This window comes from Hypomesus transpacificus, unplaced genomic scaffold, assembly GCF_021917145.1.
Source record: "Hypomesus transpacificus isolate Combined female unplaced genomic scaffold, fHypTra1 scaffold_124, whole genome shotgun sequence".
In the NCBI taxonomy this organism is placed as follows: domain Eukaryota; kingdom Metazoa; phylum Chordata; class Actinopteri; order Osmeriformes; family Osmeridae; genus Hypomesus; species Hypomesus transpacificus.
Window position 1 is genome coordinate 453932 of NW_025813703.1, and position 16892 is coordinate 470823.

The 16892-nt window shown below is 46.3% G+C and overlaps 2 protein-coding genes across 3 annotated transcripts; one reads left to right on the forward strand and one right to left on the reverse strand.

The window, feature by feature from the left end:
• Nucleotides 1-431: 431 nt before the first annotated feature.
• Nucleotides 432-10565, forward strand: rnf19a (ring finger protein 19A, RBR E3 ubiquitin protein ligase). Its single transcript, XM_047050572.1, has 10 exons — nt 432-602; nt 2944-3753; nt 4015-4223; nt 4391-4535; nt 4996-5158; nt 5760-5874; nt 6000-6161; nt 6538-6751; nt 6920-7063; nt 7253-10565. Exons 2-10 carry the CDS (start codon nt 3134-3136, stop codon nt 8001-8003), a joined length of 2523 nt encoding a protein of 840 aa, XP_046906528.1. The 5' UTR covers nt 432-602; nt 2944-3133; the 3' UTR covers nt 8004-10565.
• Nucleotides 9014-16331, reverse strand: spag1a (sperm associated antigen 1a). Of its 2 annotated transcripts, none has more exons than XM_047050574.1 (8): nt 15851-16331; nt 14911-15010; nt 14143-14295; nt 13746-13894; nt 12465-12606; nt 12083-12209; nt 11779-11966; nt 9014-11545 (listed from the first exon to the last, which is right to left on the reverse strand). In XM_047050574.1, the coding sequence occupies exons 1-8, from the start codon at nt 16221-16223 to the stop codon at nt 11509-11511; spliced, it is 1269 nt and encodes a 422-aa protein (XP_046906530.1). In that variant the 5' UTR covers nt 16224-16331; the 3' UTR covers nt 9014-11508. The 2 variants fall into 2 exon arrangements, with proteins under 2 accessions (XP_046906530.1, XP_046906532.1); XM_047050576.1 differs by having other exon boundaries at nt 11829-11966; nt 15851-16326.
• Between the last annotated feature and the right edge of the window lie 561 nt (nt 16332-16892).

Below are 16892 nucleotides of genomic sequence, written 5' to 3' on the forward strand. Positions count from 1 at the left end.
TGATTTGTAAAGTATGCTGTGTATTTTGCTACTGATATTTGTCCCTTCGGGAAGGTCATGTACTTATTTAAGAAGTTAGGCTTTTATGCAACATTGTTTTTCACCTGACATGATCAAGTAATTACTGACCTCCCTTCCCATTAGCCTGTTGAGAGAGATCGGATCATGAAAAAGCAAGGCCTAACCTCTTATCCAAATCTTCAGAGGTCAAATGCACAATTTAGAGCTCCTTTGTGCTTGTTTTCTATTTATATCTTAACCTGAGCCAGATGTGTAATGAGGGATCATGAATGCGAGAACAACCGTTTTTTCTTGTTAAGTTTTTTCTGGCATTGATGTCGAGTTCAAGTTCAGTACGTTCGACCCACCATTTCACTTCCATTCCTGTGTGTGCGCGCGTGCGTATTCGTCCAAGAGCTCCTCAGGAGGAATCACAAACCCGCCCACAAAGCTGTGCCTAAACTAGACGGGACAGGACAGCTGACGTCCGGAGTTGTCGTATCTTGACCTAGCCAAGTTGTAATTAAACATTTATTCTGAAATCCCTTTATGTTACCTACTGGACTTAAACGAAGACGTGTTTTTCGTGTATTGTTTTCACGGTAAGTGGAGGAAATCTGAAGCAGTCTAGCTAATGTTAGTGAGGTCACAACTTCCTCAACTCACACACCACCGCTTTGTTTAACTTGCCAGTGTCCGTTGCGAAATTGTTTGAGCTAGCTCTAGCACTATTACTAGCTAGCTAGCACAAGCTAAGATGCATTGCAAAAATTAGGCTAGACTACCTTTGTAGCCCACAGTTGCAATGTCTTCAATGCAACGACAAGCACCATAACATTTAATTTGTTTTTGACTAGGCTAGTACATGTGAGACAAATCGCTCACTTCGTAGGTCGACTAGCAACGCTAAAACGGGGTCTCATTATTTACAAAATGCCATAGCCAGCGAAATCATTTCGATGCTGTCTGTATGTAGAACATTTTTTATATCCAACTGCAGTTTCATGCCCCCTTACAAGCCTTTTGTACTCTTCAAAATGATTAGTTGCTAAGGTGAACGAATTAATATGTAGCCAAGGAACTAAGGTTATTGAATTAGTTACCTAGCGAGCAAGGTACTTGAGCCAATGACTGCACGTTGGAAAGCCTGATTGTTTGGTAAATAAGAGTAAGACGTCCGGACGGACCTCTCAACCAGTGCTAATGTAGCTAGCTTATGTTCTAGATTGGATGTAATTGTGCTCTAAACTCCTATCGTCATACTAGGTAGCTCTAGCTGTGACATTAGCAATTGCTAGCTAACATCACTGTCCAACCTGCTTATCAACGTTTTTTCATTGAACGTAACAAGACTCCCTGCAAGTTTTGTTTGTTCTTTAGTCACTAATTAGTTCAATACTAGTTACAGTCCAGCTCACAGGATAAGCAGATCTAGCAATTGAGGTATGGGCAAATATTTGACCTGAACAGTGCAAACACATTATAGGCTACAATGCACTAGCCTAGTTACACTGGAAATAAGATAAGGGAAGCACACTTCTTTTTTTTTTTCTCGACCGTCATCGGTAACCGTTAATTACCTTTACTTCTCAAGTCCAACAACAATAAGAGAACTGATCATTAGATACTTTTTGGGGGTATTTTAGAATAATTCGATGTTTACCGTAATTTCCATTCCTTTGGCATTACTATAACTCGAGGGTGCGCTTGAAAACTCATGGACCATATTAGGGGACCCTAGTTCTGTCCTTAACATCCATTTTACTTCTGGTAATGACTTCTCTGTTAGCTCACGCAGCCTGCCGTCACCTGCTGGGATCTTTCTGGTAATACAATTTAAGAAAGCCAAAATGCATCCTTCAGTATCCTATAAGGACAGGCCTGTGGCAATATGGCCTTTCAAATGCCTCTTAAACCTGACAAAATCAGCCATGCACTGCTGAAGAGACCCGTGCCATTTTTTACATAGCATGTAAAGACCCAATGTAAACCAGGTTTACATTATGTAAACATGGTAGTTTGTCTTGTAATGAACACTGTAGAGTCATCTTTGGTACTCGTTATGTACTCTAGGGCAACATTTCTTAGTTTCATGAGGACTTCTGGGGCGTACTTCTACATACCTGAGCATGTGGATGGCTGTTATTGTCGTGAGTCCCCAATTAAGTTTAGCTTTAACCTGTAATGTTTGTGTTGCTCAGCCGCACACAGCAGCTGTGTGTGAGCCTCTTCAAGTTTCTCTATAAAAAGAAAGAAATAATACGTCAGTTTCTTTTCCAACAGTGGTCCAACTTTGAGCAATGCTGTGATGGCCATAGATAAGTGTGTTGTATAAATAGGTTTGAATGGCAGTTGGCTTTTTTTCAACTTTTTCTCTGATCAGGCAACCCTCTCTGTAATCTCTTAACTTCTGCACAGCCAATGACTGTCTGTGTTGTGTTTGATGAAGCTACCATGTTATTTTGGTCTCCAGCGGACAGATATTTGGCACAGCTTTTGACAGAAAAGCTATTTATGGTCTGTTGTTATTTTGGGTGTGTCTCATCTGAGGGATTCTTCTTCAGTCGACATTCATGGTAACTGTGTATCACACCGTGGTTACACTGTCAAGACCATCTCAGATGTGTCTCAGTAAGGAACCCAGGGGGCCTCGTCATTATCAGAACATCTGCACCGTTGACTGGAATGTTAGCGGAATGTAACCTAAAAACGCACACGCACGGTGTGGCTATACATTTCTTAAATTCTGTTTCAAATTGACTATTTGACATTTAACGTGGAATAGCATTTGTTAGGCTTAAATGCTTGAGAATAGCAGTCAATCACAGAAACTCGGCCAAGTAGGAAAAATAAGAAGTGTGCTCGATTTGAAACATGGAGTGATATTAAAGGCCTATCTCTTAGTGTATAATCTCACTATTTTTTATTTTCTCTCTCACACAGATCGCTATCTGCCCGTCACCTTTATGCCAGACTAGACCTGGTCTGACCACAAAAGAAAATCCCCCACCCACCCAGACCAGAAACCCACCATGTCATAACAGCTGAAACTCCCAACCGCCCCTCTGACCCCTCCCTTCCCTCTGCGTCTACCGTCCCCTGGGACGACGACGCCAGTTTCCCCTCCAGGAAGATGAACCCCCAGCAGCCTCCCCACGGCGGCTCGGGGTCCGAGCGCGACCTCCACTCGGCCGCCTCCTCCGTCAGTCTGCCCTCCGGCCGAAAGACGCCCAAGAAGAGACGCCTCTCCCTCCACTCTCTGTTCGGGCGGCGGCGGCGCCCCGAGCGCGACCCCAAGCGCAAGTCCCGCGCCCTCCGCGGCGGCGGCGTTGAAGGGATTGCCAGTGTGGAGAGCATCCACTCCTCCGAGGCGGCCCACAGGGGCTCCGCTCCCCCGGGGGTCGTCCCCTCCACGTCCTCCTCCTCCTCTGCCTCCTCCGTGGCTCCGTCCTCGGCCGGCGACCTGCTGGAGTGCCCGCTGTGCCTGCTGCGGCACGCCCGCGAGCGCTTCCCCGACATCATGACGTGCCACCACCGCTCGTGCGCCGACTGCCTGCGGCAGTACCTGCGCATCGAGATCTCCGAGAGCCGCATCAACATCTGCTGCCCCGAGTGCTCGGAGCGCTACAACCCCCACGACATCCGCATGATCCTGGCCGACCGCGCCCTCATGGACAAGTACGAGGAGTTCATGCTGCGCCGCTGGCTGGTCGCCGACCCCGACTGCCGCTGGTGCCCCGCCCCCGACTGCGGGTAAGATCTTGACCGGGAGATGTGGCGTCTATGGGGATTTACACACTTTTTCGGAACAAAAGTTCATGCACTTGAGCTCGGTAGTAGAACATTTCACTGCAGATGAACGTTTGCGTCACAGGTGCAACATTGTAACAAATGAAAGCGTCCGTTAATTGATTGCAAGTGAAGCGGTGACACTTCCGCACTGCATCCAAAAAATCAGCTTTGGCCCCCGATCCCAAATAACCCCCCCACAAACACACACACACTGTTTTCCAGGTATGCAGTCATTGCCTTTGGCTGCGCCAGCTGCCCCAAAATCACGTGCGGCCGCGAGGGCTGCGGCACGGAGTTCTGCTACCACTGCAAGCAGCTGTGGCACCCCAACCAGACGTGCGACGCCGCCCGCCTGCAGAGGGCCCAGAGCCTCAGACTGAGGACCTTCAGATCCTCCTCCCTCAGCTACAGCCAGGAGAGCGGGGCCGCAGGTGCAGCACGCACCTCAAAACAAACGCACCCTTTGTCTAGTGATACATATATACACGCATTGGATCAAACAGACATGACGTACGAGGCAAATTCCGTTTTTTTTTCCCCTGCTCACACAAACAGATTGAGATGTACGTGTTGAACCTGTTGTTCTGTCCTCCACCAGCTGATGACATCAAGCCCTGCCCGCGCTGCGCTGCCTACATCATCAAGATGAACGATGGCAGCTGTAATCACATGACCTGCGCCGTGTGCGGCAGCGAGTTCTGCTGGCTGTGCATGAAGGAGATCTCTGACCTGCACTATCTGAGGTGAGACCCCTCGCTCACCCCGTCAAAGACATTCCTGACGTTATCGTCAGTCATATCACTGAAACTATTTCGAAGTAACACAAACAATATCTTTTTTAAACAAGCCTAAACCAGTCTTCCCTGTGGCATGGCTCAAACGACCCATTGTCCAATCAGCACGTCGGAGGGTGTGGTCTTGCCAGTTAGCTATGGATAAAAAGGACGTGACACCACTTGGAACTTTGTGTGTGGGAGGGGGGGGGGGTATATATTCAGCGAGACAAACACATCAAGTCCTTCAGAATCCAGGTTCTTTTCAGTTCTCTTTCTTCAGTTGTGCCCCCCCCCCATACATAATTGGTGAATCAGACAATAACAGTCATCGACATGCTCAGGTATGCAGAAGTACGCCCCAGAAGTCCTCATGACGCAGTCTAAAACAACCCAAGCTCATGCAAACACAAACCCTTCCTCCCCCCAGTCCCTCAGGCTGTACCTTCTGGGGCAAGAAGCCGTGGAGCAGGAAGAAGAAGATCCTGTGGCAGCTGGGCACGCTGGTGGGCGCCCCCGTGGGCATCGCCCTCATCGCCGGCATCGCCATCCCCGCCATGATCCTCGGGATCCCCGTCTACGTGGGGAGGAAGGTGAGGTTCTGCCCCCTTGGTGCCTGACCATCAAATACGTCTGGTTCATTGTCAGGATCTTTTGTGTGTGTGTGGTTCATGTTGGTGGTTTGTGTTCATTGCTATGTTCCACAGAGTCTAAAACGGATTTAAAGATGACTGTCCACCTTAGAGCAGAGGATTATTTGTAAAGGATCTCTAGTCCTCTTGGCGTAGCCTACGTCTGTGTTTGATCAGAACAAGACATCTGTCGTCTCCGTGGTTCGGACCACTGTCTTTTCTCCCTGCTTGTGCATCAGATTGCAAGTTTTTCTAATGTTGAGCGGACTGGGGATTTGATTCCTTTTGTAACTTTGGACCAGCTGGGCAGCTTCCTCCACATTCCAGATTGATAATAGGCTATCCATCAGTTGCCTTTGATCTGTCTTTCTGTGGCACATTGATAATGAGACATACAGCTGGGGCCCGTGTTTCAAGTAACTGTGTGGCACTTAGATTTCTGTCACTAGCCCTTTTCTTACTTTTCAGAAATGTGAAATCGAAGGATGTGTTTAGGTATCCTATATGGTTTTGTGTGCAGTTTGCCTCCTAACCTCTGGCTAACTTGCCCCTTTCCCCACAGATTCATAATCGCTACGAGGGCAAGAACATCTCCAAACACAAGAGAAATCTAGTGATCGCAGGGGGTGTGACCCTGTCTGCCATAGTGTCACCAGTGGTGGCAGCCGTCACCGTCGGTCAGTCCATAATCTTGCTTTTTCCCGCTGTCTCGCTCGCTGTTAATGTCAACTTCTTTGTCTCTGTTCATTTTTTGTGAGGCATATTAGCTTGGTGTGGGAACAGTGTGTGTTTCTGTCCGTAGGTATCGGTGTACCCATCATGCTGGCGTACGTGTATGGCGTGGTGCCCATCTCGCTGTGTCGCGGGGGCGGTTGTGGCGTCTCCACCGGCAATGGCAAAGGAGTGCGCATCGAGTTTGATGACGAAAATGACATGAACGTGGGCAGCGGGGTGGCAGCGACCGGTCAGTATGTCCAATCATCATCTGAACCTTGTCCAGGACACGTGAACTTCAAATCTATTCCTTGAGACAGTTTATTGAATTCTTTGTTTTAACGATTCCTCCCGATAAAATTATTCGTTCATAGCCTTCTGTAGTGTTGGTCCCAGATGTGACAGAATAAGGAGAACCTTTTGAACATGAGAAAAGTATGAATAAAGAATGCTAGTATAAGATAAGAATATTAAGATGTGCCTTTCCTCCACACTTACCAGACAGTCTAACCGATATTTTACGACTTGAAGTGAACCACGTTGAGTCTGTTCGCTACATCTCTCTCTCCTCCGCCCTTTTTCCCCCTCAGCCCCTCTCACAATCCCTTTTTCTCCCTCCAATACAGATACCACGTCAGTCGCAGAGACGAGGCCCAACCCGAGCATAGGGGAGGGCAGCGTGGGGGGCATGACGGGCAGCCTGAGCGCCAGCAGCAGCCACATAGAGCACGTGGGAGCCATGCGGGACAACCTGAGTGAGAACGCCAGCACCATGGCTCTGGCTGGGACCAGCATCACCGGCAGCCTGTCAGGCAGCGCCGTGGTCAACTGTTATAACCGGTAAGAGACGGGTGACTGTTATGCATGTAATGCCATGTAGAATGCAAATTGGGCTACCTATATCTCATTTTATTAACGACTTACAAAGTGATGGGTTGAGCTTGGTTGTGTATTTATGCGTGTGACACAAGACGGTGTACCCAATGTCTGTCTGTCTGCATCTGATAGGTTGGAGGTTCAGGCAGATGTGCAGAAGGAGAGGTGTAGCCTGAGTGGAGATTCAGCCACGGTCAGTCTGGGAACTAACAGTGACAACGCCAGCACCAGAGCCATGGCTGGTTCCATCCTCAATGCCTACATGCCTCTGGACAGGTCAGCACTGCCAAGCCCTCGCTTGACAAAGGAGGGCAACACATTATTTTCCTTTTTTGTGACACCAATAGAAAAGCTATAGCAAGATGGGTCTCATTATGAACCATTTATTTAAATCGCCATTGTCGGCTCTAATGTGGTAGAGGTCCATTCGTGCTAAGAGTTGCTATTTGTGTTGTCACCCCACAGGGATGGGAGCAGCAACCTGGAGGGCCAGGTGGACCTGGAGGGCAAGCAGGAGAGGAAGTTCCGCCACCCCAGCACCAGCAGCAGCCTGGACGACGCCAGCAGCAACGGCCCCGGGGGCGCCTGCCCCCCTGGCTGCCCCCACGACCCCAGCTGCCGCTGGACCACGGAGTCGTCCACAGGCTCTGGCGGTAAGAAGAGCAAGGGCAAGCTGCGGAAGAAATGCGGTGGCGGGAGCAAGATCGAGGAGACGCGCGAGGACGTGGAGGCCCGCCTGCTGGAGCAGCGCAGCACCAACTCCAGCGAGTTCGACTCGCTGAGCGGGAGCCTGCCGTCCGTAGCCGACTCCCACTGCAGCCACCTGTCCGAGTTCAGCTGCTCCGACCACGAGTTCCCCCGCCCCCTGCCCCCCAGCCTGGAGCCCTACTCACGCCTCCCCATCGCCCCTCCGGATGCGGGGGTCACCCCGCTGGCTGAGGTGGAGAACGACCGACTGGAGACCTGTCCAGTGCTGAGAGGTGACCCCACCAACCTGTCACCACCCCTCCCTGGTTCCCCAGAAGGGGTTGGTGGGACTCTTCTCTTCATTGCTGAGGAGAACATTGGGTTGATTTGGGACAGTGAGCCCCTTGACTCCCTGGTTGTGGAAGAGGACCTGAAGGAAAATAATAATAATAACACCACCACAGCATCTGTGGTTCACCAGCAGCTTGCAAGCCCAGCCAGGAGTGGCTGTATTCAAACGAATATTTAGAGTCACTACACAGGCATACTGACTTGCACCGGATGCTAACGCTAACGGCTAACCTCTACCTAGCTGTGTCCGTGAAACTGTGCTACTTCTCACAGCTAACCTCAAGCCCTCGAATAGAGGGAGTGCATCGCACACTCACTGTATTGGGGAGGTCAACCGTCTTGGTGATTGATGATTTGTCAGCTGTGGAAACAAGAATATTGTGGGAAAAATTTAAGGTATTTGTGATATGGTAGAGGATAAAATGAGATGTAAATGAAAGACGAACCCAGTGAGGTCAGAGCTAATTGGTTATCTGTGCCGACAAGGGGCGGGACTAGCTTTTAGTTTGGGCGTGGGAGGTCCAAATGGCAGGACTGCCAGTCAGCTAATGCAAAGCCCCTCCATCTACAAGGCCGAGGTTGGTTGACACAATAGCTGGAGCACCATAGCTCTATGAATGTTGAATGTACTTTGGCAGGTTTGAAGCAGGATTTATATGGGGATGTAGCAGAAGATGTCAGAAAAGAGTATTCAGAAAGGAATTACAGCGTGTCCACTTAGGAATGTCTTTCTTTCAAAACACTGGCATGATGCCACAAATCCCAGATCAATCCCAGGAGCCTTGTGTTGACCTGTGACTATGCCATAAGAAGATTAGAGGGGTCACAGAAGTACGATAGAATTTCTAATCTAGACGTACATCTGGCGTACAAGTTGAAGGCGTTTAGAACTGATGACACTGTGGTCCACGACTGTGCCACCTGTCCAATCAAAGGGTGAATGTCAGTAGCCAATGATTAGTCGTTTCCTGCTCAAAAGGCCTTTAGGGGCTCATTGAACTTTTGGATGATTAAATTGAGGAGATTATACGAAAGTAGGCAGACTTTGGAGCGTTCACCTGAAAGTGTGACCAGAAAGCACCACAGCATAAACGAATATGAAACGTTCTATTAAAGCTCATCAACGTGTCAATAACCTAAGAGGGACCATGCAATAGTCATATTTCTGTTTTCCATGATTACTTTTTATTTTGTACTTTTTGGGGGTTATTGTAGAGGACAAGGTTGTTTCTTAACTTTTGAACAAGTCTGTAAGGTCCACCAGTGTTATGTGATGGGTTGAAGGCCCTAGGGCCAAGTCAGCCCTAACCCACATGCACACTATAGATATAAGATGATTGGACAGACAGAATGGCTGTTGATGACATTCTGTCTTGCCTGTCAGATGCTACTACCATCTTGATTAACCCTATCCTGCCCTTCTCAAATCCCCACAAGTGGATCTGAGAAGCTTGGCTGATTTGGGGAGGAGTCGATTGCCATTTTGTAAAAGACGACCAAATGTTTATCTTCCTTTTCAAGAAGATGGATCAAAGCAGCTCCAAGCTGGATGAAAGAGGAATGAGAAATATTCTTGGACTAAGCTGAAATGTGTCTACGACCTAGAAGAACCGTATGGACCTGCACTGAAGAAAAGCTACATTCAGTTATTTAGATTATACATTTGGATTGCTTGATTGACACATGGAGAATTGTCAAACTAAATTTAAAGAAAGGTTTGACTTAATTTGGTTAAAATGTTATATTGGATCTTTCTAGGTTGTAGATGAAATAATGTTGATGGATGTCATGTACAGTATTAATGGTGCCTTAAAAAAAATTGTTTTCCTCATCGTCAGGCCTGTTTAAGTGTCTGTCTATATTGCTGCTTCTTGACCTGTTGTCTCAAATGTCCACAAAGCAAACTGCATGGTCATGGGGAGGGCTTGATATCCAGAGGAATCTGCAGGATGAAGGAATGTTTTCTCAAATTTGGTAGTTCAGCCTGATGCCCTGTCTCACCCTTACCTAATGAGTATATATATACACACAAACATCAGACCTGTAATTGGTCCATGCTGTAACTGAGGTTTGGGGAGGGCAAGGTCAAAAGAAATAATCTGCACTGAAGTTAATGTAACTGACCTGAACCCTTTGATTCCAGGATATCAAGCGTACGCTAAATTTAGACTTTTAGACACTTTCCAAGAGAACACTTTGCCAAAGCCTGACAAGACTGTTGAGAACTGTTCGTACTGGTATACCCCAGTTTCATTACACTTATGCAGTCAGACCATGCTCACTATATGTATTCTAGCCAAGTGAAAGGGGGTGGGGGGAGGGGGCTAAAACAAACTGCAGTGATAAAATAAAAAAAACGAAGCAACCAGTCTGTTGGTGGCTGGCTCAAGTGGGGGAACAGGCTGGGTCAGTGTATGGGGGAACAGGCTGGGTCAGTGTATGGGGGAACAGGCTGGGTCAGTGTATGGGGGAACAGGCTGGGTCAGTGTATGGTTTGTTCTGCAGATTCATTCAGTTAATTTCCCGTCCCCAGTGGTGCTGCTGCTTAATAATCAACTCTGAAATGATTCAGTGCCGCAAGGAGGACTTTATTCGCTTCCTAAATGTCTGTTATTCATTGTATTTTTTGAAGACTTGTGCCAGGTCTGATTTTGTACCTGCGCAAGAGAGATGTACTTTATTTGTTTCTCATTTTTGCTTTACAATATGCATATCTAAACAAAATAAACAGCTGAATCAAGCAGTGTGGACAATTTCTGAAAAAGAATTGAGATTGTAATGTAGAGAATAGAATTTGGGAGAAAGATTTTGTGTCAATGATATAAGCATGCTGAAGATTTGAAGATATACAGTAAAAAGCAGAATTACCTTATTGCCAGTTAAGTCATAAAACAACTTCAAAGAAAAGCGTCCACATTGCTTAAGTAATTGATTCAGAACATGCAAGCCATTACATGTCGATTTTGTAAAGTCTACCCTGGCCACTAAGGAGGCAATATTTTACAACAAACCAATAAATACTTTATAAATGTATATCCCATACAATTGTCTTGGTCACATTCAAGATTGAAACTAAATTGGTGAAACAAGATTGGTTGATCTGTCACTTAAATCCACTTGTGTTTAGGTCACTGATCGGGTCTGACCAACTTGGAACAAGTTTTCCCGTTTCAAGAATCCAGAACTGATCGAAGAATCAAGAACTTATTTCAAGAATCATACACATAAGGAGTTACTGATTCACGGATTTCACAAATCTGGTCAATTGAGTTTGAATATTGATAAGGCACACACCTCTTTCTACGTGCATCTGGATACTGCTCGTATTTCACAACCATTTTCCAAGATGTACTTTCACGATGTAAACAATTGGCTTGCAGCGCTGCTGTTCTATCTATCACATCCACCAGGGGGACTGTTTATGATCATGCTAAAGGAAAAGCTGCCTAGTTGTCTGAAAAACAGACAAGTTACACTGCTGCTTGTCTGCCCAAGAGTTATGGAAAAATATTCCTGCTTTTTGGGACAAAATATTTGTGACTCTTAAAAACCAGAGCTAGTCTATTGAAGATAACATCCTTTATCTTTGCCCAAAACTGGCAATTTCCATAGTGGGATGAGTGTGTTGGCGTGGACAGCTTTTCTGTGGGTCCTGCCCAGGAGTCTATTGTGTTAGGCTTCTCTCAATCTCTTCTTTCTTTTTCTGGAGCCTCTTCAGTTCTAATGAGAGGAAAGGGAGATATAAATATGAAATATTAAACATTCACGCCAACTAAGGACATATTGGTGACTGATATTCTCCATGGATATCTCCATGGTTACAAAGGAACACGAAGAACAAACCACAACAATGATGCCAGAGTACAGTGAACAAAAGTGTGCATTCCTACACCTGGTGAGTGTTTCAACGCCTGCTGTGTGTGTGTCGGTGTTATAAAACCTCTAACACTGACCCAATAGTGAACATGTCATGTTGGTGTGTCCTGTAGTGAGGTTCACCCACCCTGGGCTTGTCTGTTGCACCATCCATAAGGCTCTGTCGAAACAGGCCAGTCACAACCTCAAGCTCCTCTTCCGCTTCCCGGACATGAGGGTCTAACTGTAGCACTTCCTGTAGGTCATTAGTGGCAGCCAGATAGTCCTGTGCATTAACACACACACAAACAGATGGATGAAGTTACACAACTAAGCACACACAAGCGAAGGGAGTTTGGGATGTAGACATACTGTCCATGCATGCACAACACGTAAAAACACCTGTAAACCCTTATGGGCCAGTGCACGTCTGTAGAAAGCCTTCTTATTGGTTGGCTCCAGCTGTAGGGCGGCGTCACAGTCCTGTCTAGCCTCTTCACAGCGGTCCAGTCTCAGGTAGCAAATGGCTCTGTGTGAACGGATAAAGCTGAACTGAAGCTAAAATAGCATTTATTACGTCCTTAGGTGAACTTTACTCTAGATTCATCAGTCCTTTTTTTCATAACAAAATATAGGCTATACATTTGAGACTGAGAGGTAAGGATAGCTGAGGTAAACATTTGACTTGGGCTTACACTAACCCATACTATTAAAACGTTATGGTGTGTAATAAAAAAAAAGGTTGTTTTTCTTATCGTAGAGACTGCAGTATGTCCTACAGTACCTATTTGTCAAGATGGAACATTCACCGGGCTTGATCTGAAGGCACTCGTTGTATTTTTCCAGGGCCTCCTGGAAGTGGCCTTTCCTCACTAGGTCATTCCCCGCCTGTTTGAAGGATGTGAAACAAGCCTCCTGTTTTTTGGCTGCAGAGGGGAGACGAGAACAACATGTCAAAAATAGAGCCAATCAGCAAAAGGACGTCTTGTGTCTGTACGAGAATTTCTGTTTTTAGGTTTTTCTTCACAGTGCATCTGGCACAAACAAGAAACATTCCTACCAACCCTCCGGAATGTTCTCAAGTTTGATTAAAATAAATCAATAAATCATGAGCAGAATTAATGGCTTCAGTGGAAAATCGACTTCCTCTGCTTACGTTGGGGACACACACACTCACCCATCGACACGAAGTGTGTGACAAAATGAGTCATAATAACTTATACTGTGTGAGATGATAAGGTTCAGTGTGAGGCATATTATAAACTGTTAATATGGTGGCTCACTGGTGACGTTTGCATACCATATTGGGATTTGACTCTCCTGGGCCATTTGTGCATGTCTTCCCCATTCTCTCTCCACTGTCTATCTCATACGTTCACCGTCAAATGAAGCATGAAAAGGCCACAAAAAAGGCTAATGTGTGATTTTTGTACAATTGAAATGACTCTACATAGCTGCTCTTTCCATTCCCCGAGTGAAATTTCTTACGTTTGGTCTGTCGTTCAAATTTCTTATCCAAGTGTGATAGCCAACCAGTTGGGGATGGTGAAGACAGGACTATGGCACATTCTTTAGACTTTTTACCTGTACATATACTATACCACCTAGCTTTTCTATATTTGCAGGTGGGTTATAAGTGTGTTCAATCAGTAATTGTGTACTATTCAGAGATATGTTAATATGCTGTGTTCTGTGTCATTTGCTTCTTCCGAATGTATGTGTGTGGATTATGTAGGGTCTCTCTGCTCTATTCTTCAGCCAGCCAGTGGGAAACATGAGCAAGGTTGTTCCGTTACAGCACAGCTGTTCTGTGACTATCCGGTTACACTCTGCATTATTAATTGAGTCTGAATACACTGTTGTCAGAAAGAGTGCTTACGCTACCATTCACCTGATTCTCTGTGGCACAATCATTTTCTTATTTCATTATTGGTTCAAGTGCCCACACCGCTTGTAATGCAATCCAAAATGAAGAGTGTGAGAGTGTTTGTGTCTGGCTGTGTGCTGGAGGTGCTCTATCAGACCGTTTCACTGTGCGCCAACGTAAACAGATAACATGGCTGACCTTCCTTCTGTGCAGCGCGGGCCTCGTTGAGCTTGGCACTGTGGGGCTTCTCTTGGCGGTGCTGCTGGGCCGACAGAGGAACCAGGGGGATCTCTGGAAGCTGATCTCTCCAATTTGGACCGTCCTGCTCTATGAGCATCTTGGTGATCCTAACACACACACACACGATCCATTATGTATGCCCATGTTTCCTCAGAAACCCCAGTGTAAACAAGGGTATAAAAGCACTTTTGAATCAGTTTATTGAACGTAGCGAAATCCACCCATAATATAACGTCGTCAACTTCATTTGTGACATTACGATCAATGCCAATGCCACGTTTTTCACATTGACCAATGAGAATCCCCATCCGCCCATTGTTGTCTGTGACACTAATCCAATTGGTGCCCGGCTCACCTGTGAACGCTGTCATGGGCAGCCTGCGTCCCTGTGTCAATCTGCAGCACGGTCTTGTAATCCACATAGGCCTTACGGTAGCGCTCCAGTGACTCATAGGCCATGGCCCTGCGCAGGAGGGCTTTCAGGGAGAAGGGATGGAGCTCCAAAGCTCTGGGATGGGTAGGTAATAGGATCAGAGAGGAGGGTGAGCGACATGGAGGTTATGTACAGTAGGAGGGCGAGAGAGTAGCAGAGAGAGTCGCAGAGAGAGAGAGAGACTCCCAGCCTGCTGTTGGTCACATCGTGTGCCAGGTGGTTGGAGACTTAGCCTCGCTGAGCCTGGAACATGTGAGGTTGAGCGTGGATTGAACATGTGCATAGCTTGCGAGTGCCGTTCCCGAACTTTGAGGGTGCATCTGACTACATCTGACACCCACTACCCACACTCACTGATGTGGTGTTATCATATGTATATGATTACATATGACAAACAACGCTTGGTTTTCAACAAGAACATATTTACTAACAACATCCTATTTTCTCTCTATAACAATTACACTCGGGTTTGCCTTGGGGTTTTGCCAATACACGTGTAGGTAAGCACTACCCCAATCTACATTCATTTAGACTAGTCAGCACTGGGTGGATGTGATGGGTTGTCGCCTACATCAGTGTCTAGAAGGTGAGAGCTTGATAGTAGAGCGGTTCACACGAGTGAATGAAACTCCCTTTCATGGCACTGGCCAAGTAACTGTAGCTTTCAGGTGGGAACGTCGAGTCTCTCACCTGGTACAGTCACTGATACAGTCTACGCTGTTGCCGTCTTTCAGGTGGCAGGCAGCTCTGTTGGAGTGCAGGATAGACAGGTCCTCTGGGCTGTCCACCTCTAGAGACACAACATGACACTTGTATTTTCTTCTGACCACTGGAACTGCAGAGGTTAGTTCACGGCTAGGATGGTTTATCAAGTGGGTTTAGTAGTATTACTAGTGGTGGACAAACAACAACATCCCACTAACTTCCTAAGTGACTGTTGGACTGCAGCTTTTTAAATGGAGTAGTCAGTCATTTGGAAAAAGGCTTTCTACTGCCCTTTCTGTTGGAAGCACACGCTGCAGCTTTAGAATGCCTGTTCGACCATCAATCACTCCACGCTAAGCCAACCCTGTCTGTCTTGGCTATGTGTGTAGATTTTACTAAAGCAAGCTCATGAGAGTGCATTCATATATTTTAGGGTAAAGGGTTGGAGAATATTGATGCAATATGTGTACTGTTTTCATAATTTATCTTGAGTATTTGCTACATCACCCAGTATGCTGCAGTCACTATGGAAACCAACCCACTAGTCCTAGGCCCAGAAGCCCTACAGCTGAACTTGCATCTGATACCCCTCGACTTTCTGACACTAGCCTCTAGAAGAAACGGGATATTTACAGAGGTAATATTCAGTTTCTGCCAGAGCTAACTTTCTGTCATAATCCATTGACTCATACAATTTCAATGTCTTAATGAAGCTCATTGACCCTAACAATAAGTATAAGGTATGCCTTGGTAGAAAGGGGTCTACCTACTTCTTACATAAATAAAATACAGGGTTTCAATTCTTTAAAATGTTGGGCACTACAGGTGCAAACCAACTATATATCACATAAGGCAAGTATTAACTGAAGTATAACAACATACTAAAATGCAGTAAATTGAAAACTTCTCAGTTGTGCTGATTCACCTGCATCAGAACATCCAGAAATGGCTTGGGTGTATTTTTCCACTGCATCTCCAAACTGTCCATTTTTGAAAAGATGGTTCCCTTCATTTTTCAGGCGTGCCAAATGGGGTGGCAGGGCACCTGCAGGGGCATCCAGATAGCTGGTGTCCTCAGCTACCCTAGATTTGTTGTCTTGACTTTTCTTTTCCCCAACTTGACCCGCCGTCTTCTGGTTTCCATTGGCCACGGTGGCCATCTTCTCTGGAGGTCTCTGCGCTCTAGGCTTCTCCGTGCTGCCCGCCCTACTACGTGTTCTGTTCCCTGGGATGGTTTGTTCGGCTTTAGTCCCCAGTCCATCTCCTTGGCCAGGAGGCCTCTCCTGTGTGTTCCCCATAGCTACACTACTCGCTGCAGAGTGTCAAAAGCTCGCTCACTCCTTCCCTCCTCCAGCCTCTCCTTCTCAAGCTGAAGCCTAATTGGCTGAAAGAATTCTGTCAGACACACCCATTGGAGGTGTCAGCAGTGACATCACGAGTGGAGCGGGGGGGGGGGGGGGGGGGGGGGGGGTGTTGTTGCATTGCAGTGCCGCAGAGCTCAGGAGATAGGGACACTGGTCTGACGGGTGTATTCAATAAGAAAAAGATGATATAAACACAGACACTACGTATTCAGAGCAAATATGAGCTCCATGTTCTACATTAAAAATACAACCTAAACATCCTTTATTGTTTTCTACACTATTTTTATCTATTCTATTTTGTAATGTCGCTCTCCTGCACAACACCTAAGGCATATCATTATTCATGTATGTACTCACTTGGAGGCCTTGTGAATTAACCAACAACACATGTCCAAATGTTTTAAACAGTTTAACTGAATCTTATACACATATATAACTATATTCTGTTATATATTCAGCAAGGTTTACAGCCACATCAGCCAAAACAAATGTACCATCATTATTTATCTCTAATTAGATTAAATATCAATGTAATACAGTAATATCCAGGCCACCAGAACTGTGATACCAGCACTGACCAACTACTGAAGAGTATATTATGCC

Bases quoted from the DNA above. Each gene is read 5' to 3' on its own strand.
- rnf19a (XM_047050572.1), top strand. From the start codon at position 3,134: ATGAACCCCCAGCAGCCTCCCCACGGCGGCTCGGGGTCCGAGCGCGAC. The intron at 3,754-4,014 runs GTAAGATCTTGA...ACTGTTTTCCAG, and splicing joins TGCCCCGCCCCCGACTGCGG to GTATGCAGTCATTGCCTTTG. The intron at 6,162-6,537 runs GTCAGTATGTCC...CCTCCAATACAG, and splicing joins CAGCGGGGTGGCAGCGACCG to ATACCACGTCAGTCGCAGAG.
- spag1a (XM_047050574.1), bottom strand. From the start codon at position 16,223: ATGGGGAACACACAGGAGAGGCCTCCTGGCCAAGGAGATGGACTGGGG. The intron at 15,011-15,850 runs GTGAATCAGCAC...TTGTGTCTCTAG, and splicing joins TTCTGGATGTTCTGATGCAG to AGGTGGACAGCCCAGAGGAC. The intron at 13,895-14,142 runs GTGAGCCGGGCA...TGTGTGTGTTAG, and splicing joins GCCCATGACAGCGTTCACAG to GATCACCAAGATGCTCATAG.